At 37.7% G+C, this 26047-nt stretch overlaps 1 protein-coding gene across 24 annotated transcripts; it reads left to right on the forward strand.

Annotated features, from left to right (window-relative positions):
- The first annotated feature begins 161 nt into the window (after window positions 1-161).
- On the forward strand, window positions 162-24420 carry LOC108599945 (protein phosphatase 1 regulatory subunit 12B). Of its 24 annotated transcripts, XM_017987171.2 has the most exons (22): window positions 163-294; window positions 1305-1886; window positions 7783-7895; window positions 7962-8519; window positions 8582-8670; window positions 9386-9493; window positions 9550-9643; window positions 10278-10658; window positions 10964-11065; window positions 11312-11443; window positions 11619-11814; window positions 12927-13694; window positions 14644-14788; window positions 14842-15072; window positions 15139-15236; window positions 15398-15460; window positions 20151-20290; window positions 20354-20444; window positions 20926-21012; window positions 22094-22224; window positions 22298-22936; window positions 24067-24154. In XM_017987171.2, exons 2-20 carry the CDS (start codon window positions 1632-1634, stop codon window positions 22208-22210), a joined length of 3768 nt encoding a protein of 1255 aa, XP_017842660.1. In that variant the 5' UTR covers window positions 163-294; window positions 1305-1631; the 3' UTR covers window positions 22211-22224; window positions 22298-22936; window positions 24067-24154. The 24 variants fall into 24 exon arrangements, with proteins under 24 accessions (XP_017842663.1, XP_017842665.1, XP_017842679.1 ...); XM_017987169.2 differs by having other exon boundaries at window positions 22094-22936; XM_017987172.2 differs by having other exon boundaries at window positions 8585-8670; window positions 22094-22936.
- The last annotated feature ends 1627 nt before the right edge of the window (window positions 24421-26047 follow it).

Consider the following 26047-nt stretch of genomic DNA (forward strand, 5'->3'; position numbering starts at 1 on the left):
CTGACGAACAGTGCTGCACTGAGCATTATTTTTATACAATGTGTACACACTGTTTTAATCAGCTATCGCGGCTGCTCGATAAGCCTGCTCCATATCGAGCAACTGGCGATAAGTAAATAAGTACAAATCGCGCATCTCTAGCGCAAGTTATTTTTTTATCGCAATCTTAAAGCAACAAATTGTGCGGTCCGAGAAAATATTAATTGCAAATAACTGCGAAATATGCTGATAAAAGTGGAAATTTGTGCGTTGCACAGTACACGCATACAATAACAGCGTGTGCGGAGTATTAATGTAAGTTTGAAATTCGTGTGCGGCTACTAGGCCTATGAAAAAGTTTCAACTGCAATTTGTAGATTTTTTCTCTACGTGCGTGTAAGTGTTTGTGTGTGTGTGTGAGAGAGTGTTGTTGGATTGAAGCGCTGAAAAATGCCTTTACATAATTACGCGTAGTGTATTTGTGCATTGCAATTGGCCTAAAAATATGTGTGTGCATTATATAAATGGAAAAAATATAAAAGTTGGTTGTGTGTGAAAAAGATATCGGTTGCCATCTTTAGTTTGAGCTCTTCGTTCTATTTACTCGCGACGTCAGCCCAGCGTCGCGGCTGTTGAATTTATGTCAAATTGGTAACACACACACGCATACGCATATGCTACTTGCATGTGTATTGGAAGGCAGAGATATAGCGCGCGCAAGAGAGAGCGAGCGAGAGTGAGAAACAGCAGCAGCAGCAGCGAGCGCGCGAAGCATAAACAAAAGTGTAAAGAGCCAGCAGCTACGAGAAATGTTCTTAGTTTCTATTTAAATGAAAAACAAAAAAAGATAGTCTAGTGAACGAAAGTGTGTGTGCATAAAATGAACGCGTTGCGGCAACCCTACGCTTAAACGGCAATCAAAATATTAATGCGTTTCGCCAGCGTTAACGTTTGGCGTCGGCAGAATCGAGCGAGAGCGTAGCTTGAAGTGAGAGTGTGTGTGTATGTGTGTGAGTGTGTGCAGTGAAGTGCAAAAGAAACACGATAAAACAAGTAAGAAAGCTGCAAGCGTGTAAGCGATCGAATATAAAATACCCTGTGTAATCAGACAGGAAATTATGAGGGGAAATTTTTGAACAGCTGTGATAACTCTTTCAACGATAATACGGGGTATTTTGTATAAGAAACACGCCAAGCAGTTGCGCCCATTTAAAGCTGATAAAGCGCACAACAAAACAACACACACACACATGCATACACGCATACATGCAAGCAAGCAAGCAGTAGGCACGAATCGTGTGTAAAATAGAAAATTAATAATTTAGCAAGAAGCAGCAGTGCGAAAATACAACAAAAAAAGTTAAAGCAAATCAAATCAAATTGAATGTGAAGCATTTTTCTATAAATAGTGAACAAAATCTAAATTCTCTGTGCTGCGGGCCAGTTCTCAATTGATACGCTAACCAATACCAATACAAACACACAGACACGCGCACACATAAAGCAACAATTGCAATAAAAAGCAACAAAAACAACGGCAACTGCAGGCGTCAGCCGCCAGCGTCGCCAAACAACAATAACAACAACAACAACGACGAGGGAATATTTAACACACAAAAACACAAAAAAAAACGTAAATAAACAAAAACAAAATGTCAAATCTGGACGTACGCAACAATTCGGCAATGATGAAGCGGGCCGAGCAGCTTAAGCGCTGGGAGGAATCGGACACAAATCGTGCCGCACCCGTGCCACGCAATGAGCCCGGCCGACGCATCAAATTTAGCTCCGGCTGCGTCTTTCTTGCCGCCTGCCTCTCCGGTGATAAGGAGGAGGTAATACAGCTGATTGACCAGGGTGCGGATATAAACACCGCCAACGTGGACGGACTAACGGCATTGCATCAGGTGTGTATATATCTATCTATATATTTAGCGTATCTATCGTAATAGAACACTTAACCCTACACCCACACATAGATAGCTTTCTTGTAGATAAACTGTTACAAAAGCAGAACATTACGTCAGTGATTGCAAACACGCGACCTGAGCAACAACAATAGGCAATAGAGCAATAGTTGCTATTAGCTGGCAGGGGGCGCCACTGTGCGCAGGGGCAATTTAGTTGTTTTCGAAATTGTTGCGCATTTCTCAAACGGACTAGTGCAAGCTTTATTGTAAATTATATTTTTATAAATTATTTCCATATGCATTTCTTCATACGATTTAGCTGCGGCTGTTGTCTTTACACTTGATTATTGCGTATTTTATGCGGTTGCCACACCACAACACTAACAACATTAACAAATAAATGTATATTTCTAATGCTAGCCCAACGGATTTACAACAAGTTGGAACAAGAGCAACAAACAGCCGCAAGCATTAAATACAAAAACTTTTCTATTTTTAAATGCCAAGAAAAATATACAATACACACACACACGCACGCACACATACACATGCATAGTATATCAGTTGCGCTTTGTAGTATAAAAGCCTTAAGATGTTCGCAAAATGATTTTTAATTTTTTTTCTTCTCTCGTGCTTTCAATTTTATTTTGTTCTTGAAGCGCATACAGAAAACAGAATTTTGGTTTTTGTAGAAATTGAAGGTGGGGTAGTCGCTGCTAATATAATGTAAAATATAAAGAGTTGCGTAAATTAATTAATTTATAAAGTAGCAGAGCGATAGTTTGGGCAGTAAGCTCGAATTTTGCAGCTGTCACTTTGCATCTTTATAAAATACTTTTTAATTAATCAGGCAAGCTCTAATTGCAGTTTGTCCAGCGTCTAGACAGTTGACAGCAACTTTTACTGTTGTTCTTTTTCTAATGCTATGTTAATTGATTTTAATTATGCTATGACCGCTAAGAGCGGCAGATTTTTCAACGTTTAACTGCGGCGCACTTGCTAACCAGATGATAATTTGCTGCATAATCAGCGTAAATGTTCGAGGGCGTGGCGGGGGCGCAGCTATAACACACTATAGTATAATTATAACAATAATAACAATGGGAAATGCGCGCAGTTTTGAATTACAAACAAGAGGGCGCTCTTAACAGTAGAAAAAATAAACCGCAAAGAAGCGCAATTTGCATTGCAATTTATACTTGTTGTAATACATATGTATGCACATATTTACAAGTTAGTTGTAATGTTGTTGTTGTTGCCACAAAGCACATGCAAAGTGAAAATTGTTGTTTGTTTGTTGTCTGCTTTCATTCATAAACAAAAAAGCAGCAATAGCAACATAGCGCCCACTAACACCTGCGCCAATGTTCACCTTCGGCGCTATAAATGTTGTTGTTGTTGTTGCTGCTGCTGCTTTTTCTTGATTTATCCAACAACTGACAACGGACAACTTTTGATGTTTGTCCGTGTCCGTGTCGCTGTCCGTTGGCATTCAACTCAATTTTTTGGCGGACATGTGTGTGTAAAATTAAGTAAAAATAATTATTTGCAATAAATTTACACACGGCATTTGTTTATATACATATGAGAAGAGAGCGGTTGCTCCAAATTTATTACGTCTCTTTCGCTCTCTCAGTTTTAGCTTATAGAGTTCAAGGATATTTTGTATTTTTCTTTTCTTGGCATGGCCACGTTTTATTTATGTGTGGCACTCGTATATATTTTAAATGGTATGCGCTATATTTAAACAATTTGTTTTAAAAAAAAATTGATGCCATTAAAATTTTATTCGTAGCAAAGTTCAAAGCAACAAAAATTTCGCTGCTCAGCGTGAGAGTTTGCAATTTGTTTTGTAAGTGAAATATTTGAGGAAATTTTAAATATTCACAACAATATGGTAGCTTATAGAAGTATATTGCGTATAAAACATTAAAAAAGTGTTGGTCATAGTCTTAGTCATATTCAGCGCAGCTATAGAAGCATTTCATGCAGATATGTCAAGCGAGTTTGCAATCAACACAAATAATATATAGTCTTAAATTTTAATTATTTCTTTTTTTTTGTATAGCCACGCGCGCTTGCATTTATTTATTGTTATTTATTTATTCTGTTAAGCTTAAAGACACAAGTGCCAGCTTTTCGTTAGCAGAATTTTGTTTATTATTTTTGTGCAATACAATAAAAAGCTTTATTAACAAGCTATGTAGACGCCTTGACCGCATGTATGGCCAATTAGTTTGATCTATATGCTATGAACTGTCTTGACTGTTGTGGCATAGACTGCGGCAACTACATAAATTGTTGCATAAATTAGCTAATTATATTGTCAAAGTTGTGCACACACACAGACGCAGTAAATGCAATATTAATAATAATAGCAACAACAACAAGAGCAAGTCATGAACATGATCGTGAGATGACCAAATCCAAATCTATTGCAGTCTTGTTGCTTTTGTTGTTGCTGTAGTCCTGTCTAGGAAATTGTAGAACAGTTGAGTCAAAGTTGCGTTGCGTGCGTTTTAGATTTATTTATTTATTTGTTGCTGTTGTTGCTTTTAACGCGTTTTATTGACGTGTTTTGTAACCTTGGCCCGCTTCTAGCTCTGCGAGCTCTGAGAGAGAGTGAGAGCGAGAGCGAGAGACTAACAGAGATCTCTAGAGCTACAAAACAAGCATCCTCAAGAATAAATATACAACGCGTGTTATGTATACATATGAGCAATTGTATATATGTATGCAATGTATATAGTATCTGTCCGTTTAGCTACATTTTGATTTGATTTATTTCTCGTTTGGTGTTTTACACCCAAAATAACAAACGATGCCTGAAACTGAAAAATCTTGCGAATCAAGCAAAAATTGAGATGAAAAAAAAAAATCAAAACAAATTCATTTTATGCGTTACATTTGATGTGTGTGCATGTGTGTGTGTGTGAAGAGTGCATTGCATAATACCATTTGAAGCAAAATTTGAAAAACAACAGCATGCTGTTAATTCTTTTTTTTTTTTTATTCTCTATGCATTTGCTCCCAATATATATTTTGTGTTGTTTTGTAGCTTTCGTGTTTTGCTATTTAGGCTCATTTTTATTGTTCTAACAGCAAGATGCAAAAACTACAAAAACAACTAATTTCGAAAAAAAAAAACTAGATCATTTCTTTTTGGGTTGGCTTCTTGTTGGCGCGAATTTATGACGATATGTGCACAAAAATAGTTCAACGGCAACAAGTATACAAACTTGGTGTCCAGAAAATCGAACGTGCCATATAGCCTATAGCATATATATAGTATTTTATGTAGATTCTTTATGATGAAATTCTTAAGTTTAGCATTTGCACATTGTTTCTATGCCAAAAGGAAAATATAACAAGAAATTTGATAATAGCAGCAAGTTGATGAGTAATTTAATATAGTTTTAGAAAATATTGTAAAATTCTAAATATTTCTTAAGTTAAGAATTCCTAATACTTTCGAGCTTAATTCTAAATAAGGTTTAAGCTTATGCTGCAACTTAGTTTAGTTTCAAACCCTTTCCCTGCGTTTTGGGTTAATCCCTACTTTTTAATATCTATTACACTTTATGATACCAACAAATATTTAAATAGCTTTTAAATCTTTGCTGATTAATGTTGCCCACTCGTTGGCGCATTCCATTCGCCATTCATTATAACAAAATATTTTCATAAGCATGTTATAATAAATAAATGCTATACGTGTGTGTGCTAATGCGCTCATTGTGTGTGCTTTAAATTTAAATTATAACAAATCAATATTTTTCACACTCTTTTTTATACAATCACACACATTCTTTGCTAGTTGTTCATAGACAACTGTAGGCCAGCTGTATCTGCGAATTCAGGTGCCATTGCCATTGTGGTCGATTCTTTTGGTTAGTTGGTCAATATGCATAATCCATTAAGCCCCACCATACGCAACTCTGTTGTGACTGAAATACATAGAAATAGATTTCGCCGGCGCACAGTTGGCGCTTTTTTTTCTTTGCTTTTCGACTGACAGCCAAACGTTGAGGCATTCAAGTGGAAGAAATAAATTCATAGAAAATTATTTGAAATTATGAAGGCTTGCCATGTGCCTTGTCTGCTTAAATTTTGTCTAGTATGTTTGTATATATATACTATATAGCATAGACATTGGACATATGCCTGCGCTGTTGGCGCTAATGCTAATTTTATGTATAACTTTTAACTCAAGCGATTTGTTTGTTCTATGTATTTTGAATTTAATGAGCAGCAGCAATTACTTTCAATTAGACAAAAACTGTTTGTTTGTGTGTGATTTTAAACGGCAATTGTGCTGCATAAATTACGCTACTGCTCGCTTAGTATTTATGCAAATAAATGCAAAGCTGCTTTTCATGCTAAAATGCGAACTTAAGTATGAATAAATGGGTTCATTGCTTGTCTGTCTGTGTGTCTAGGCAAAGCGGCACCCACCCAAGTGTGTGCTCAAGGGATATTATAAATAGTCCAAAAGGGCTGGCTCTAAGCTGTCTCAACAAGTAGCTGTTGATTGCTGTCAAATGTGGCGTATACGTAATCTGCTTGGGCGCGAGGTGAATAACATTTTGGGGCAAATGCCGCTCAATGGCGTGCCAACCAACAGCAAATAAATATAAAAAAACAAAAGGCTAAACTTAGCATGCAATTTTGCCTCAGACAACACTCGTGGCCACTCGACTACGTCTGCTCACTTTCAAATGCAATGAAAATAGCGCCAAGTATTTGGCTGCAGCATGACATTAACACCACAGCCAAAAATCAAATAAAATAACTAAATTCGCTTTCAAAAAATTAACAGTACACAATGCAAACTAAGCAATATGTCAATTATACAAACGTCTCGACATCTTCGACAATTTTGTCGTTTTTGTAAAGCGTGGGCGGGCTTTAGTTGTTGCTCGCTCAGTCGCTTGTCGTCAGTTTATCAAAATTGCTCATAATTAATTAATTGGCTGCGTTCCAGATTTACAAATTGCTTGCACGCTCATCACTGGAAATGGCTTCAAAAGCCTCAAAAGCTGATTTAACATATGGCCATAAAATTAAGAACTCTACTTTTTGATTTCGTATATATGTAGGCTTATCAAATTGAAATTTTGGCGCGTTTGTTTTCGTTTTCGTTTCTCGTTTGTTATGTGTGTGTGTCTTGCCCGTCTTATCGGCAATTTCACTTTGCTTGACATTGTTATTGTTATTGCCTTTTTTTGGTGGTTAGATAGGAGAGCGGCATAGAAGCCGCGGCCGCCGCCTTGCGATGATATCATCGCCATCATCATCACCCACAACGCCCATTGCTCGTTGTCGTCGTCGTCATGTTGCTGGCATTATGCATACGCCGATCAGTAATGTCTGCGCTTCAACGGAAATCCGCATAAACAATATATACACAGATACACTCATACATATGCCTAGCGTAGCTTTCCAGTGCCCAGTAACAAAAAAAAATTCATGATATACACGATATACACTCGGAAAAGAAATGAACTTAACATAAAGTCGAAGAAATAAAGATACAGTCACTAGAAATATTATTTTTACTTTAATACATTCAACTTATATTATAGACAAACTGATATTTAATCAGCAACGCTTAATTATTACTTATTTGTTTTAATTTTAACTAAGCTTTGCAATTATCTTTTGACTTTTCTCTCAGTGTTGTACACTTGCTTTACTTTTGTTTACTTTAGCGTTTTTAGCAAGATAAACAATTGCTATTAAAACATGGCATAATTATTTATATTTATATCAAAGCAACACAACGTTGCAGAGCATTGAACCAAACCGTAAAATATTTTCTTTCAACATGTAAAGGAATTTGTTTAAATTATGCAGCAACAAATGAATAAACTGAATTTTCTTTGCTTAACAGGCATGCATTGATGACAATCTGGATATGGTGGAGTTTCTGGTGGAGCATGGTGCCGATATTAATAGACAGGACAATGAAGGCTGGACGCCGTTGCATGCCACAGCGTCCTGCGGGTGCGTCTACAAACAAATGTTACTGTGTTGCCTGCCAAATTATTAATGTTTTTTACTTATTTACAGCTTTGTAAGCATAGCGCGCTACTTGGTGGAGAACCACGCCGATGTGGCTGCTGTGAATAGCGACGGCGATCTGGCGCTTGATCTGGCTATTGATGTGCAGCACATGCCCATGATTGACTATATGGAAAAGGTGGTGCAGGAGCTGAGCATTGATGTGGAGGCGGCGCGCAAGGCTGAGGAGATGGCGATGCTGAATGATGCCAAGAAATGGCTGCGCAGCGATGCCGCCGAGATGGACAAACCGCATCCGAAGACAGGTGCAACAGCGCTGCATGTGGCTGCGGCCAAGGGTTATAAGAAGGTGTTGAGTCTGTTGCTCGCTGGACGTGGCAATGTGGATAGGCAGGATAACGATGGCTGGACGCCGTTGCATGCGGCCTCGCATTGGGGCCAAAAGGAGACGGCCGAAATGCTGGTGGAATCGCTAGCCGACATGGATATACGCAATTATGCGGGACAGTCCTGCATCGATGTGGCCGATCGCAAAATGGTCAAATTCCTGGAAGAACTGCGCGCCAACAACAAGCGCAACAAACGGCGTCCCTCTAGTCAAATCAGGTGCGCGTTTTAAATGCATTACAATTATATAAATTTATTAATTTTGTGTGTATTGCTTGCAGCAGAATCTCAGATGCGATTGAAAATCATGTGGAGAAGACACCAACGAAACTGGTGCGCGTCGAAGTGAGAAATGATGCAGTCCAGGATGGTGCGTACCAGTTCAAGAGCTTTAATCCTTTGCTCTCACAGCTGCATTTACTTTAATTTTGTATATTTTTAAAAGCCAAGCTTACTTTAATTTCTTTTGCACAACAAACACTTTTGTCTGTCGTTGTTGTGTTTTGTGCTTATTGTTGTTAGGTTCTCATGCGCGCTAAACTTTAGTTCAAAAAGCATTTAAACCTAATTTTCCTAGACAACTGCCCATTGTTTTGCTATGCTTTGTTTTTTACATTATCACATCAGCATCAACAACTTCATCATCATCAACAGCATCAAAAGCCACAAACGCGCTCTCTTTTTAACTCTCTAACTGCATTTGTCTTTATGCTCGCTCCCCTCTCTCCCGCTCTCTCTTTCTCTCTGTTTGTGTCTCTCGTCTCTGCTTGTTACAAAACGCACACTGCAGCTGCCAGCGGCTCTCAAGCTACTGCGATTATTGATGATGTTGCTGCTGCTGCCGGCACCACAAGTGCAGCAATTGTTGATGATGATGATGATGAAGTTGGCTCAACTGATTCAGAGCTAAGCGATTCGACAGAGAGCTCGCATAGCACTAGTCTAAGCGAAAGCGAAGGTAGTCGCCAATTAGTTAAAAGCCATACCCTAAACCAACTTAGAAGTCTGCCTAATGCCTTGACTAACAAAATATTTAATGTGCGCCATGTTTTTGTACAATTAATTGATTTATGCTTTCTTTACAGTCGAAAATATTAGGGCCAATAAACAAATACACGAACATGCTGTGGAGGAGGAGGCGCCTTGGCGACGCAAAACGCCGCGCACACCCAACGACAGTCCCACTAAAAATCGTAAGGCCACATATCACACATTATATAATATATATTAAATTAAAATTGCCTTGCAGAAGTTCCTGACAAAGAGCTGAACAGCAAGAGTGCCAATGAGAGCGCCAATGATGTTATCTTGAGACGCACGCAAAGCTTTGAGAATGATCAAAAGTGAGTTCATTATGCCAAACACATGACATGCGTGCCTCACACATACACACACATACAACGACACATGCAGCACAACGCCAATTAACTCGCAATTACTTTATATATATCTATACATATATATCGAATAACAAATTGTATTAATTTTGCACCAACATTTGGCTACTCTTTGTTGCTTGTCTGTATTACACATTTTGCTGATTGCGCCGCTGCTTATCAAACTCAACACCTAATGCTTAACCAAACACACACACACACACACATGCAATTCGTATTGACCATTATCGCATATACACATTTCGCTCTAGTCAGCGTTCAAATTTTTAATGCAGTAACCTTTTAAAATTAGCCACAAAGCGTTCACTTTTGTTATATGTCGGCAAATTGTGTAGCAACAACAAGCAACAAACAAAAATTCCAAAAGACTTGTAACATTTTTTGCGCATTTTTTTATTTACAAAAATTTATTTGTTTTATATATTTTTTTTTTCGTGTCACCAACAACAACAACTCATCGCTTATCAAATCAAAAACAAAATCGAACAAACCAATTCTCTAACCCGCCTGCAATACCTCGCCCGCCTGTTCTCGCTCGCTCGCTCGCTCGCTCATCCTGCTCATCCCGTTGCTGCTGCAGATTCTATCAAAAGTACAATGAGCTGCGCGCACGCATAAAGGCCAACTCATGCCCCATATTGCCAGCAAGTGCCGCAAATGCGCTGCCCAATAACAACAATAACCAAAGTAGCAATAATAACAACAACACCAACAATAATAATAGCAATAATAATAACAACAATAATAATAATAATAAAAGCGTGCTGCTGTTGGGCAACAAAGCGTCGTCAGCGACCACAAGCAGCAACAACACTTCAACAACAACATACCACACACACACCAACAACACCATTACAACAACACCTAGCACACCAGCAACAACAACATCAGCAGCAGCTACAAGTCAATTATATAGCGTACAAAGATCGGCTTCCCTCAAAGATAACTCTGTATATTTCAGGTTTGTTTTGCGTGTAACCAAAATACAACTAGCAAGCAACTGTAAACTTTAGCATAACTATATATAACTGTAACTCTAAACTTTATAACTTAACTAAATCGTTGTCGAACTGTATGTGCTTTTGCTTAGCTTCTAATATAAAACTTTAAACTATCATTGCACCCACAAAAATAACAATTAGGCAACGCGCACAATTGTCGTCTAAACTATAACTATACTCCTATCTATATACTATATGCGCTTGATATTGAATGCCGAACAATCGAACTTAAACTAATATTATATCTTTCTCTTTTGTTGTATAGAAAACCGATTGCTCCAGCTGCGATGCCAACAGCAACGACAACAAATACGACTACAACAATTAGTTCGCCTTCAACAACAGTGCTCACCCCACCAATACGAAGGTGAGTGAACGTTGGTGAAATGAATGGGAGAGATTTTTAGTTTATAGCAAGTGTGGAGAGTTTGATTTTTACATGTTGCTGAACAATTTTTGTTAATTAGAGTTACACATAATGTAAAATTGTATTGAAGTATTGATGAACAGATTGTTAAAGTTGTTGTAGTTATTGTTTAAAAACAAACTCTCTGCACCCTTTAAGTATTTTATTTTAAAAATTGGTTTGTTATATATACAAAATTTCAATTAGCAACAACAACAACAGCAATATTAATAACAATAATAATGGCAGCAGCTCAACGGCAACAAGTGCCAGTGCCAGCGATGTGGAGACACCCAAGCCCAAGCAAACGACAAGCAATATATTCAAAAACTTTTTCAAGTAAACAAAAATTTGTTCGCTGGTTAACATAACATTTGTTTAAGCCAACCAAGCTCAGCTGCTAACTTGCCTTCAATTTGTTGTTTAAAGCATGTGCTGCTTGCAAATTAATTTTATTGTTTATATGCTAAGTTCGAAAGTTTGTTTTGCTAATTAATGTTTCATTTAACTTTAGATCCTTTGTGCCGCCTGTGCGTGATGAGGAGAGCGAAACGCAGCGTAAGGCGCATGCGAAGCGCGTGCGTGAGACGCGTCGTTCCACTCAAGGCGTTACGCTGGACGAGATCAAGAGCGCTGAGGAGCTGGTCAAGAAGAAGAATCTGGGCATGAGCAACAACAATAACAATAATAATAACAACAACAGCAGCAGCGTAAGTAGTTTCTGTTTCCAAAGCAAGCATAAAAATCAAATTCATACCACAAAACATCAAAAACACAAGCGAACAAACATATTTTGTGTAGAGTTCAGTCAGTTTTCTCATTATATCATAGCATACATTCTAGCGCATACAGACACACACACACACACATACACAGATGTACATTTTAGCAGCGTGTTATCAACAGATCTAACACCAAGCATCAAGAATTTCGTAGTACTGCTTATGGTTCTGGTGTTTTGCCATTTATGTAAATTTCCCACTATGTGTTTATTCCCATTATTCATCACTCCAATGCCGTATTGGTGTTTGTTGTTCCACATATCTGCACCACTCTAGTTGTCGTCATACATGTGTGTGTGTTGGTGTGTGTGTATGTATGTGAGCACGTTTATTTAGCACTAGTTTAAGTTTAGCTTAAAACTTATGAAACAAAAGTATTTCAATAATTAGTTGCGCATCATTTCATTTCAATCAGCGCCTCATACATCAATCCATCAATCAATTCGACGCTCGAAATCAATCAGCGCTCATTTAGTTGAACGCATAAATAAATTTTTTAACCCAGCCCCCCCCCACATCAGCAGCAATTGAGTTTGAATTTTTATCTTAACTGCAAATTTTTGGCCGTCTGCCTTTGAGTTCGTTTTTTATGACACGCACGCAATGCTCAATGCTTTGCCGCCGCCTGCCCGCCCCACCCACCGAAAACGAATATAAAAAACAATTAAAATTGAAAGTGTAGCATAAAATCATCAAATCAAATCACCAACTGTTTATTTTTATTATCGAATCAAAAGCATTTTAGCGTATTTTAATGACTTAAGTTAATTTTATACTTAGCGCTATACTGAGCATCAGCTGTTCAGCCTTAAGTTTATATTTTATGTATAGTTTATATTATTTTTGTGCATGTTGCATGCGTATTGAGTACTCTACAAGTATATCAAAGTGCCCGGAGGCGCTTTTACGTATGTTTGTCTATATGTAAACGTAACTCAAAAGAAGTAAGCCTCTTGTTTTGGCTAAAACCACACACACACACATACAAATGCACAGGTCGATTGTTTTTTATTTGTACCACAAACTAATATTATTAACAGAATGAAACAAGCAACACAACAGCAACAACAACAAGCACAACAACTGCTGCTGCCAACAACTTGGAAGCAACAGAAGCGCTGCCACCACCGCCACCCACTACGCCACCACCAGCGCTCAATGCAGTCGTCGACGATGATGAGGAAACGCAAATAATAGAGCTCAAAAGCGATAATGATACCAGCGCTAGTTTTACGCTTACAACACGACGCACGCTGGACTTTGAAAGCGAAGCTGCTGCTGCTGATGCTGCATGCAATGATATAGACGCTAGTGCTAGCTATACGATAGTCTCCAGACGCGAGAAGCCGAGCGAAGATAAAAAGACTGAGCCAGTTGCCAAGCAGACAAGCCAAGAGATTGAAACAACACAGCAGAGCAGGCCCAAAGATTTACCTCTAATAGAAAGCAAAGCAGCAGCGCTAGCAACTCCAGCTACTACACCTGGCACTCTGGATAGTCCAGTGCGTTTGCGTGATAAGCGCAGCTTGAGCAGCAATGCGGCCGCTGAGTGCGATGCCAAGTCAGACACCGCATCGCCTGTAAGCACAGTGGGTGACTTTAATGCACGCGATTCCTTGCTTAGTCTCTATGCGCGTCGTACTATGGATACAGCTACAGCTACAGCGACTGCAGCTGCTGCTGCTGGTGGTGCTAGCTCAACTGCGGTGCTTGCTGGTGGTGCTGCAGCAGCAGCGGCGTCGACGTCAAGCACATCGGCAGCTGAGCGGCGTCCCTCTTGGCGACTCAAAATCGATGCAGGCTCAAAGGTATGCACACAACAAAGCAAATCCCCAAACCAACAACAACTAAACTGGCTAAAAATATTAAAAAAACAAAAAACTGAACTGAACTGTGTGCTATTTCTGGTTTAAAACTCAAGTGTAGCATGAATTTTAGCATTAAGTGTAATTTACAAACTATACGTATAAACTGATGAATTTATGTTTTGAGCATTTTGTCAGCTTATACTTTAAGTATTTCTATTTTCATTTGGGTTTTAATTTTGATTTAATGCCTGTTTCAATTGTTTGCAATTATATTTATATATCCTATAACTATGTATACAAAACTATCATTATGTATTTTATGTATGTACCTTTGTTGTTGTTTTCTTATTGTAGTATGTACATATATATATAAATTATATTACAACATTATTTCACACATACCGGGCTATGAACATTCTTGTATATATATGCGCAAATTGCAAAAATTATTCATACTAAATATTGTTACTAATACTATGTCGCTTATGAATTAATTGTTGCTATGTTTGGCTTGCTGCTGTTGCTAAAAAAATTATGATTTTCGTTAACATTGTGTTTATTAATTAACTTTGTTTTTAAAGTTCTAAAATAGTGTGCATAGGCATAACAAATTTAAAATTGATTAAAACTTTAAAAGGTATAAGCAGCGCTTTGTCTTTGGTTGATGTCTCAACTATTTTATAGCTGCTTAGCTAGTTACAAGCTAAAAAATAATGGGTGCGCATCTTAGCTGTGGTGTTTGCTTTACTATTTACTAAAAAGCTGTTATTAAATAAAAAATAACTATACATTGCCAGCCATAGCTTTTAATAATATAGAAAAAAAAAAAAACATAAACATGCAACACAAAACAACAAACAAAACAACAATCTAAATATATTAATAGGCTTATCTTAAGGCATAGCGCTGCGCTTTTATTAATATTTGTTTTGTATGCCCTGCCATGCAGTTTAAGCTGGAGGATATTACCAGTGGTGGCAGCTATCCGCCAAATCAGAGCACTATAATACCCAGCGCACCAGCTGTGATGGCAGCAGCCAATCTGTCCAATACTCCAGGTGTGCCCAGACGCATTAGCACTGGACCCAATGCGCGTAAGTTTGCCACAATCGAAGCTTTGACTTTAATTAATTCTTTTTGCTTGCAGTTAATGCCTCCAATCAGTCGCTCAACTCCTTGGGTCGTCCTGTGTCAGCGCCCAGTGAAAGTTTAAACAACAGCGCCTATGTCACGCCCCCAGCGCGTAAATACGATACGAGCAGCAGCAATAGCCAAGCGACAAGCACAGCGACTGCCACAACTGCTGCAACTACAACTGCCTCCAGTGCCAATCATGCAACAGCGTCTAGCGCTGCCACTAACAATCAGGACGATAAGGGCAAGTCCAACATGCGCTTGCACCACTCTATAAATAAATCTAACCAACTGTATTTATGGCCTATAGATAACGACAAGGAGAACGATAATCGCACACAGACTGTTATACAGCGACGTCGCAAGCCCAAGCGCCGCTCAACTGGCGTCGTGCATCTCGATATGGATGTAAGTGCCTCATCCTGCTGCTGCTGCTGCTGTCTGTCGCGAGTCGCCACGCTAATTGTTGCAGCCATTTGTCATTGGCAATGAGCCGTGTGTGTGGGCCGCGAGACAGACGCACTAAAAGCTAATTAGCATAATTAATTTAATTTTATCGCACATTGTAGGAGCTCGATCCGGAACGTCAGAATGAATCGTCCAACAATGATAATGAGGATAAAGATAAAGAGGTAAGTGCTGCATAGAATTAAATATAGCAATTAAATGTTAGTTAAGCTGCAACAACAACAACATTTTTTATAAAAATTTATAGTACAAATATTTGTTAATATTTAGCGTTAGCTACAAAAACAATTGTAATAAATTTATATAAACTTATTTGCACCAAGTCTAACACAACTTTGTGCCTAATGTGCAACAACAATAATAATAATTTTTATAATTTATGTGCCTCATAAAATGCATAAATATTTTTACACTTTGCCTCAATAATGAGGCTACAATTACTATTTTGGCCAAATTGAGCTAGCAGCTGGTCAGTCTAGCTAAATGCGTCGTGCACCTGACACACACACATACTATATATATATATATAGTTATATCTACATGTTCCGTCACACCTTGTCACAGATTTTAGTGCGTCGTCCCCGTTGCGTCCTTCAAAGTAGCTGCTGTTTGGTCTTCGTTTGGCTCTCGTGTCTGTTCCAATTAGCCGTCGACCTATTTGCAGCACAGCAAAGAAAACTAAAAATGTGAATTAGAAAATAGCAGAAAATATATATTTTGCGCTTGCTTGCAAAATTATGAACGTGTCATTGCTGCAATATTGTAATCCTTTCATGGCCGAGGTCAAAACTATTAGTGCGCGTCCAATTTGTGATTGAATTTTAAGCACAAACCTGTTAACAATTTATCTACATTACGCCCAGACATTAATAATGCTTGTCACACTATTGCGAAAATGCAATGTTTGCGCTACAGACAGTTTGTCTGCCTGTCAGCCAGCTGTCTGTGTGAGAATTCTTATAGCATATAGTGTAGAATGCATTGTTGAAAGTGTTTTTGGGGCAGGCAGGCACTTGCGGCTGCTTGTTGAACCAGCAAATAGCTAAAGTTATGCACTGCTGACAGTTCCCTTAATGAATGTCATTAATTTTAGTTATGCAATAGATAAAATAATGAATTTAAATGCAATTGAGCCAGCTGTGGCCATAAGTAAACTTTTAAATGTTTGGCTCACAGTTTTCTAATTGCATGTTTTAGTTTTTTCTTAGTTAGTATGCCCCAATGTCTAATTATAACTTAAATCTGACGCTGATTGACGATGTCAAGTGTTTGCGCTAGTCATATTTAAATATATATAAATACTATAAGCAATTTAATACGCTTAAAGCTAAAGCTATGCCTAAATGGCAGTACTACAATTTCGAAATACTACTTTCTAACAAAATCTACTACTATCTACTATAAACTTTTCAATTTGCACTAGAATCATTTTTATGGACATTTGGTATTTTTGGTAGTAATACTATTTTCTTAGCAAAATCTACTACTATTTGTGCAATTTGCTTTAATCATTTTATTTGACTGAAAATATTTATTTTCTGTGTGTTTACAAATTTCTTTTGAATTTTCCCCAACATGTCTGCCAATAAACACTTTCCCAATGCACTTTTGCCCCAAAGCGTAACAAATTTCTCAAGCACTTAGAAAAAGCCACGAAAATTCAATGCACACGTACATTGAACTTTGAAAATAAAATCTTGTGTAAATTTAAGTTGCGGCTGCTGTTGCTGCGCCGCCGTAAAAATAAAAATGTGCAACATTTGCGCCGCATTTGTCGCTAAATTTAAATGTTTGTACGTAGGAAAATTTAGCAATTTTGTGTAAAAATTGTTGTGTGCAGCATTTGTTTCCTCATTGCCCCCAATTTAGACGCGACGACTTGAGGGGGGCTGCACTTTTGGCTATTTTTGGTTGCCAAGCGAGTGAAGTTGCTAGCAACGTTTGCTGTGTGGCCTAGTTATGATTGTTAGAAACTTTCGAGTTTTAAATTTAGTTACAAACATAAATAGACGGGACATAAGTTCGGCTATAACTTTGCCGCTTGTCATGTGTCAATGACTTGTGTTTGCCTTTTGGCCCAGTTCCTGGGCAAATATGATCGGTTGGTCGGTCGGTCAGCTGACCCCAGCATAGTTTCATACATTTCGGACATTGGGCCACATACGTGTGCGAATTACTAAATATAGCTAGCAAAATTATACAGGTGCAAAGAAGAAATAAACACACACACGGGCGGGCACCTTTAAAAATATACTAGAGTACAATATAATTTGAAAAATTGTTTGCTCTGCGCCGCAATTCATGAGCCATGGCTCAGTTCAACAACTCTTCCAATTTTCATTTTCGCAGAATTTTCCTTTAATATAATTAAAATACTTTCCGGCGTTTTTGTTGCGTTGTTGTTAAGAGCGCTGCTCTTAAATTTGCTATGCGCTCTTTTGTTTACGCTTTACACTTTACGCTCTTGCGTTTTATTTTTGTGTGTTTTGTTTTCGAATAAAACATTTCAAAACTTTACGCTGCCGCACAGTTGAGTTTAGTGCGGCCAACGCAACGGTTCATCAGCAATAAATATTCTTTACAATAAATTGAATTTCAATTAACTCAAGTAAAAACCATAAAACCACAAGCAACTGTCAAACGTGTCAAAGAAAAAAACCAAACCTAGTTAAATTGCAAACTACGCTATCAGTTTACCAGCCAACCCCCCACTGCGCACTAGTTGCGCGTAGACAATTGAAACTTGTTGCCTTATAAAGTCGATTGCGCATTTTCAAGTTTTTCTAACGCTGCTTAATATGGTCAAATATTTTAAACAGTTTTTAATTTGATTTGCTGCGCGCGTGTTGCCAACTTACATATAAGGCCAACATAATGCGGCCAAAAAGTTTAAAGTTCAAGCAGCAGCAACATTGAGCAACATTTCAAATTTTGTATTTTAACGACTCTACAAATCTCACGAGCATGACACAACAGAAATGTAGTTTGGTAAATGAAACAATCTGTGCGCTGCTCAGTTCATTCAGTTTTATAGATATAGCTATAGATCTATAGCTAAATGGCTGATTTACGCGGAAGCGAACGACGCATATCACAAATGCAATCAACATGAATTGATACCCTGTAGAAATTGCCAAGCGAGTGTATTAAAAACTTTCTCCAGCTGTTTGCCAAAGTATTTATTTAGTCAAGTGTGCTGCTTAGTTCTCACATTTGTTTATATATATAGCACGATTTGTTTGTTGTTTTATGCTCGCGTGGGTGCCGCAGCATCAACTTGAGAATTTAAGACACACCGCGTGGCATTAAATTAAATAACAGCAGCGCGCTGCTTCCCCATAGATTAGTGTGTTTTCAATATACGAAAAACCCCAACAAGCAGAGCAGCAGTATATATGCTATATAGCTTATAGTATATAGAGAAAAGTTGGAAAACGTTTTTCTTTGCTACGCTCTGGCGCATTGCGGCAAAAATTTTATACACAAATGTCAAAATTTATGTCTTGACGTCACTTTTTGTACATTTGCTTGTTTACGCCTTAATGGGCGTGGCACGTATTAAGGTGCGCCCGCTTGCTACTAACCACATGTCAATATTGCTTTGTGTTTATGCCAAAAACGAAAACTGGAGAAATCTCAAAACTGCGGCGTAGTTTGCAATTTAGCTATTTTATAGCTGAATTTATATAGCATTTATTTTGGTTTGTAGCTTAGCTAGCATGTCCTTTCGCTCAAGATCGCGCGCTCAAGCGCCGCTTGGCAGTCATCGTCGTTCGTTAAGCTCCAGCTCGCGTGTTGGTGGCGCCACCGCTGGCGGCAGCAGCAGCAGCTCAGCTGGCTATAACTACAATGGCAGCAGCTACAATTCGCGACCGCTGAGCACGGGTTACTTTGGCAGCAGCAGCAACAGTGGCGGCGGCTATCAAAGTCCCTACACTAGCATCTATAGCTCTAGGGAAAGTTTGTATGGCGGCGGCGGCGGCGGCAGCAGCAGTTTGGGTGGGCGTGGCAGTTACTATACAAATGGTAATGCTAGCAATCGCTTTGATTATGCCAAATACCAGCACCAACATCAGCATCATCAGCTTTATCAGCAGTCCACTGCTAACTCCACATCCAGCTCATCCAGCTTGGGCGCTACTACTAAACTGCATCAACGCAATGCCAGCAGCTACTACCAACCCACAACGAGTAGCAGCAGCAGCAGCAACAATCATGCAAATCATTATCATTTTGTCATTAGCGCGAAGCATTGCAGCAGCAGTAGCAACAGCAGCAGCAACAGCAGCAGCTGCTCCAGTTATGCCAACTCTAAAAACTCTGCTACTCTTTCCAACAATTACAACACTCAAGGTGGTGCTGCTGGTGGTGGCTACGACAGTGGTTCGCGCTATGCTGGCTACACTGGCTCTGCCTATGGCAATGAGCATCGCTATGTTAGTCCCTATACGAGCAGCTATGACAATGGGGTGACCACTGCCTCGCTTAGCTTCAAGTCGCCCAGCTTGAGTGCATCCAATTCGTTTAAAGGCAGCAGCGCCAGCTCGCGTCTGCTCAAGACCAAATCGCTCTCTGGTTCGAATTCGAGTCTTAATGTTGCAGCCAGTGCTGGTGCCACAGTAGCAGCCATTGCTGCCACACGCAGCAATTCGTTGCGCGAACAGGAACGCAAATCGCGCAATCGCACGCGCTCACGCAGCGCTGCGCAGCGTTCGATCAGCGCCTCATCCGAGAAAAGTGAAGGCTACGAAGTAAGCAAATTGCTTGTTAAATTCAATTGTTGTTGTTGCAGGCTATTCAAATATTTATAGCTTAATTTAATTGCTTGAAACGCTTTGTTCTTCTTCTTTGCAGAGCGGCAGTGAGCGCACATCACGTTCGCGCACTGGGAGCACCGCAACCACAAGCGATGCCAAAACTACGAGCAGCAGCAGCAGCAGCAAGACGGAGAATGGCGATGGCATTGACTACAAGGCGCTCTGGGAAGCGGCCAAGTGAGAATCTAAACTAACATAGCTTTAATCAATTGTCGCTTTAACTAACTAACTTTAATTTAGAATGGAAAACGATAAGCTCAAGCAGATGCTCAAGCAAAAGGATGACGAAGTTGTGCAGACGCGTGCAACGCTCGAGCGTTTTGCCAATGCCGTAAGTAAACCTGAACTCTCTAAGCTAACCAGCCACGCCTACAACAGCCCACTACAGCAATAGCAACAAGCAAAACTATAAAACTCACTCAAAGCAAAACTCTCTCAGCAGTAACAAATGTAAACGAAAACAACACCCACCCAAAAGATCAAAACCTACACTCTCTTTACTCTACTTGTGGCCCAGCCTTGTGCGCTCTTTACACACACACACACACACATGAACAACTGTAAACTCTTTAGTATACACTCTCTCATGTAACTTTTTGTACAAAGCTTCATTTGCCGCTCGCGCTCTGTTACTTTTTCGCTCCTACACCCGCTGTTATGTTTATGTCTCTCTCTCTCTCGCTGTCGCTGACTCTCTCTCTCTTTAAACAACACCCACAAAAAAACTGAACAAACCAAGCAGACACGTTTTGTTTATGCCATGCAAATCGAAAAAAAAAAAACAACAAATTTGTTTCATTTCACATTCGCAGACATCAAAAAATTCACTCTCTGAGATTGAGAAACGTGAAAGAAGAGCTATGGAACGCAAACTTTCCGAATTGGAAGAAGAGCTCAAGGTAATTACTAAAAGTGCAAACAAAATCCGTTATCTACCCCCCCAAAACACCAACCAATCACCCCCCAAGCCCTTAAAGTTAACGTCTTGCTGCCTGTATGCTGTTAAAAGTGAACTTGTGTGTGTGATCCCCACTGGCAGCTGACAAAAGCTGCCAGTTACACATACGAAAAACAATTAAGCCCAATTTTTATGCTTTTATAATTTGTGTTTGGCCTACAAGTTTTTGTTCCTTTTTGTGTTTTACGCCAAACGCATGTTGTTTGAGTTGGCTAAACAATAATTTTAACTTTATGCCTAACTGTTAAACCACAAACTTAAAATTTAAGCGAACCTTTACCCCCATTACCATTACCTTGCTGTAGGCTAAGCGACAACGCTCAGCTAGCATTGATTTTTTATTGAATTGTTTTTGATACTTTTTTGGCCAATTGCAATTACACTGTGTATATTATTTGACAGCAAAGATTGCTTTAAATTTGTTTCTCCCAGCGTTGTACATAGCACTTTACATTATCATTGCATCAAGAACAAAAAAAATATCATTTAGTTTCACTCATCTCTCTCTCTCTTTTGTCTCTTTTGTGTTGCACTTTCTCATCATTCAATCATTGTCGTCGCTCCATGTGTCATTCGCTCTCATTCTCACTCTCACTCTTAGTCATTGTTATGTTTTCACACACATCAATCAATCCTCAATCATCTTTGCGTTATACGTTACACGTTTTACGTTACGTTACGTTCATTTTTTGGCTGTCATACTCTCTTTGGTATGCTGTCATACGCTCTCTTTAAGCTTATAACGTACCAAACATGCGCTCATTTCAAAACGTGCTCACTCAATTGTTGTTTTTCTTTTCTCTCTCTCTCTCTCTTCCCACGCGTGTGCCACCATCTCATCCATCGAAATCGTATCGCAAAATGTAAACGAAACAAACCAAACAACCAAACAACAACAACAACAAATCTGAAAAAACAATCAACATAAATGCGTTTTGTTTTGGTTTTTGTGTTCTCTATTCTTTTATTGTTCATTTCTTTGCTCTCTTCTTCTTTCTCGCTGTTGTTATTTGTCATTTTAGCTGTTGCAGAAGCTAAAGACTGAGAATGATCGATTGCGTGCCGAGAATCGAGCCCTCACAAGAGTTGTCTCTAAATTAACCACATCGGCCCAGAGTCAACTGGCCAAAAGCAAATAGGCGATGAATCGAGAGTACAGAACGCATAAACAATACATACAATACCATATATACTATATTCAATTCAATTCAATTCAATTTATTTAGCGCTCAACACAGTCACCACCAAATCAAACAAAAAATACTCTACTATACTATACTATATATCGTTATCGTTTCTATATATACACTACACGCATAGAACATCTGAAACAAGCATACGTAACATAGATAAATCTATATCCATTATATGCTACTATATATTATATACAATAATCGTCTAATTAGTCTAACTTAATGCAGATCAAATTGTTTAATTAATTACAAAAGGATGTAACAATAATTACATAATTACTATAAATTAGCTAAATTAAGTGCAATAGTTATTTTTTCAAAATTTCTAAAAAGCAAACACAACTGTACTCGCAAGCATATGCACAACTGTACTTAATTCGTAGCTTAAATCAAATTTATTAACTTTCATATGCAATGTAGCTCAAATATTTTTCAAAATTTATACGCAAACTTAGTCAATGAAAAATACTCAATATATATTATACACGCATCAAAATCAAAATCTGCGAATTTTTGAGGATTAACCAAAAGCAGCAGCAGCGGATTCAGCAACAGGCAGCAGGCAAATGCACCAAAAGTTTTACAACAACAACAGCACCAACTACAGTTTTTTAATGCCACCCACAAAAAACAAAACAAAAAAAGTTAACTTCACATGCAACGAGCTTTACGGTAAATTTCTACAAAACACCTGTTGTCTGCACCTGTTGCACAAGTGACAAAAAAAATAAACTGCAACCTACAAACATACATAACTATATAAATATGTATTTGTAATTATCAGCTGGCTGTTGTTATTATTTACTCAATTATTATTGTTGCCCAAACAAAACAAATTATTTAATATTAAACTCGTATATGTATAAAAATATATATCAAAGTCATAGCTTGGCTAATTGTGTCAGCAACAAAAGCGACTAAAAATAATTAAATGCTACGGAAGTCAAAAATTATATAAGCGTGTACTTTTGTTGCTAAACTTTTAGTCAAGCGGCTTTAAATAAAACTTTTATTATGTAGAAGTGTTTCAAAATGAAGTCTAGCTTAAGCTATGTTTTTATTAAAATTATTAAACTATTTGATAAGCCCATTTGAAAGATTTAATAAAGCAACAGCTTCAATTAATTTAAGTACAAATTTTATACATTGGCTATTTATAAACAATTATATTTTGAAACGCTTCTTTTGTATAAATATTTATAAATGTTGCCTCAACCTCAACTCTACCCCACGTTGTTCATAATGTTTTTGCTATACTCATGTGTGTGTGTGAACTCTGTAGGTGTGTGTGTGAGTTGTTTGCTTGTCTACTTTTATCTGAACTTACAAAGCTTATCAAATAAACATTTAATATACATTTTGTTGTTTTTTGTAAACTCAAGTTTATTGTTTTCGGCTGCATAAATCTCATGACTCATATCAAAGTTTGAGACATTTTGCATTACCCTATCAAAGGTCTATTAGACATAAAACCATAAAAATATATACTACATAATCTGTATCTCGACTGACTGTTTTATTTGGGCAGTTTTGCATGTTGTTGTTTTCTGTATTGTTTTTTTTTTTGTTTTTGAGGGCGTTTAGGTTAGGCCGAGTTCTTACTAATTGTTTGTTATTGTTGTTGTTCGTTCTTGCTGTTGCTGAGTTGCTTTCAGTGAGCGCAGCCCCAACTAATGTGCATGCTATAAGCTATTTCTTAACTCTACGCTATGTCTAATACCCACACAAATTACTCAAATTGTTATTAATTTTGGTTTGAACTTTTCTTTTTCTATTTTATTTTGTTACCACACCGACAACAGCAACTTGATGTCTACAAGTCGGATAATCATCGCCTGAAGGAGGAGAACGCTGCGTTGATTAGAGTTATAAGTAAATTAAGTAAATGAAAATTATGTTTAACTTAACTTAAAAAACACAAAAACAGAAATCAACAAGAAAAGTAATATCAAAAACATTATCAAAAACAAGAAAACAAAAAACAAAACAACTGTCGACAACAATTTTATTTTTGAGAGCGGGAGAGCTGTGTGTAAAAGAGATGTGTTTTATTTAACTATTATATTATTATTGTACTATTATTAATTAATTGTGTGTGTTTAGGCATTTAAGCGCTAGATGAAACCATGTTTCCAAAAAAAAATCGTTGAAAAATTTGTTTGTTTATTATACTATATACATACATAAATAAATATATATATATTTTTTTGCCACAATAAAAACAAAAGCGCAAGCATTAAGCAACAATTTAAATGTATTTGGTCAAATTATATAGCGAAAATTATTTAAGCATTGTTGTCTAAACTAAACAAACAAACAAGCAAAATTGCATAAAATCTACAGTAAAAACAACTGAGAACATAATCATCAAATGAGCCCTAGTTACAGCTTAGTTTAACTACATATACATACATAAATTTATATATATATACATATACATATATTTTTCATATACATACATACTATATACAACACACATTACATGCATATATACACATACATATGCGATAAACTGTTCATTGTGTATTGATTTTTCGAAACCAACCCACGAAACACCCAACTTACTTACATGTAATCAATGTAATTGTTTTATTTTTTAAGCTCAGCACTCATTTAGTTAATGTAAGGCATACATACATACTAGTAGCTATAGGCTATAGATTTGTAACTGAACATTTGTCGACTGCATATGCAACACTTCAATTTCAATTGATTTTAATTGCCAATAACTTTCTTTCTGTCTCTCTCTCTCCTTGGCGCTCAACATGATCATAAGTAAATGATTTAATTAATTAATAGCTAAAGTGTTGCATATGCAAGCACAATTGATTTCATTATGCTACCTTCTAAGTTTGTTCAGTTTCGCAAAACGTATTATATACATTTTGGCTTTTTCCCCATATTTCTGTTATTTATTTCAAATTCGTTTAAGAGATTCTCGAGTGTTACGCGGCAACAAAAAAGGAAATTAGCAAGAGGAAAACAACAAAAGTGAATTCATTGTGTAATATGTAAAAGTGTGAGAAATTATTTAAGTACATTTGATTCAAATACGAAACTTAATAAATGTGATCGCAAACTAAAAACGCAAATGTCTTTTATTTGTTTACGATCAACAGAGTTTAAGCAAAAGTATCCATTATTTTAAGTACTTTTCGTATCTGATATTAATTTTATTTAAGCTTTCAATTGGAACGCGGTCCTCTGCATCTGTGGACACACTCACGCTGGGAGCAATATCGATTGCCATTGCCGCCGCAACCACGATACGCAAATCTTATGCATCTATTCCGATCCTCATTAAAGTACCACATATTCCGATTGCTATATTGGTTGCATTTGCTGGTTCGATTATGTCCTGCACTCACACGATCCTCGCAGTTTTGGTCAACTATAATTTCATGTGCATTTAGTTTGTTTCGTTTGTTTTTCATTTATCGATTTACCGCGACGTATGCGTCCATTGCAGGTTTCTGTCTGTGCCTCAATAACGGCCACGTAGAGCACCAGGCAGGCCAGGATTAGCACATACTTCATTTTAAATATAAGCTATAAGACTGTGTACAAGTCAAACTGATTTATAGCTGGCTAAATTACCGCTTATATAGCAACTTTTGTAAGTTAAAATGCATGCGCCTGAAGCAAACAATCGCCAGCTCACTTAAACTGTTGTTGCAGTTAATATAAAGACTCCATTGTTAATATATTCTTATATATTCATGGTATAAAAGAGTTGATTTTGCAAGCGTGCGGTCTTTTGTTTTAGAAATCTGTTAAGTAAAT

This window comes from Drosophila busckii, chromosome 3L, assembly GCF_011750605.1.
Source record: "Drosophila busckii strain San Diego stock center, stock number 13000-0081.31 chromosome 3L, ASM1175060v1, whole genome shotgun sequence".
NCBI lineage: Eukaryota > Metazoa > Arthropoda > Insecta > Diptera > Drosophilidae > Drosophila > Drosophila busckii.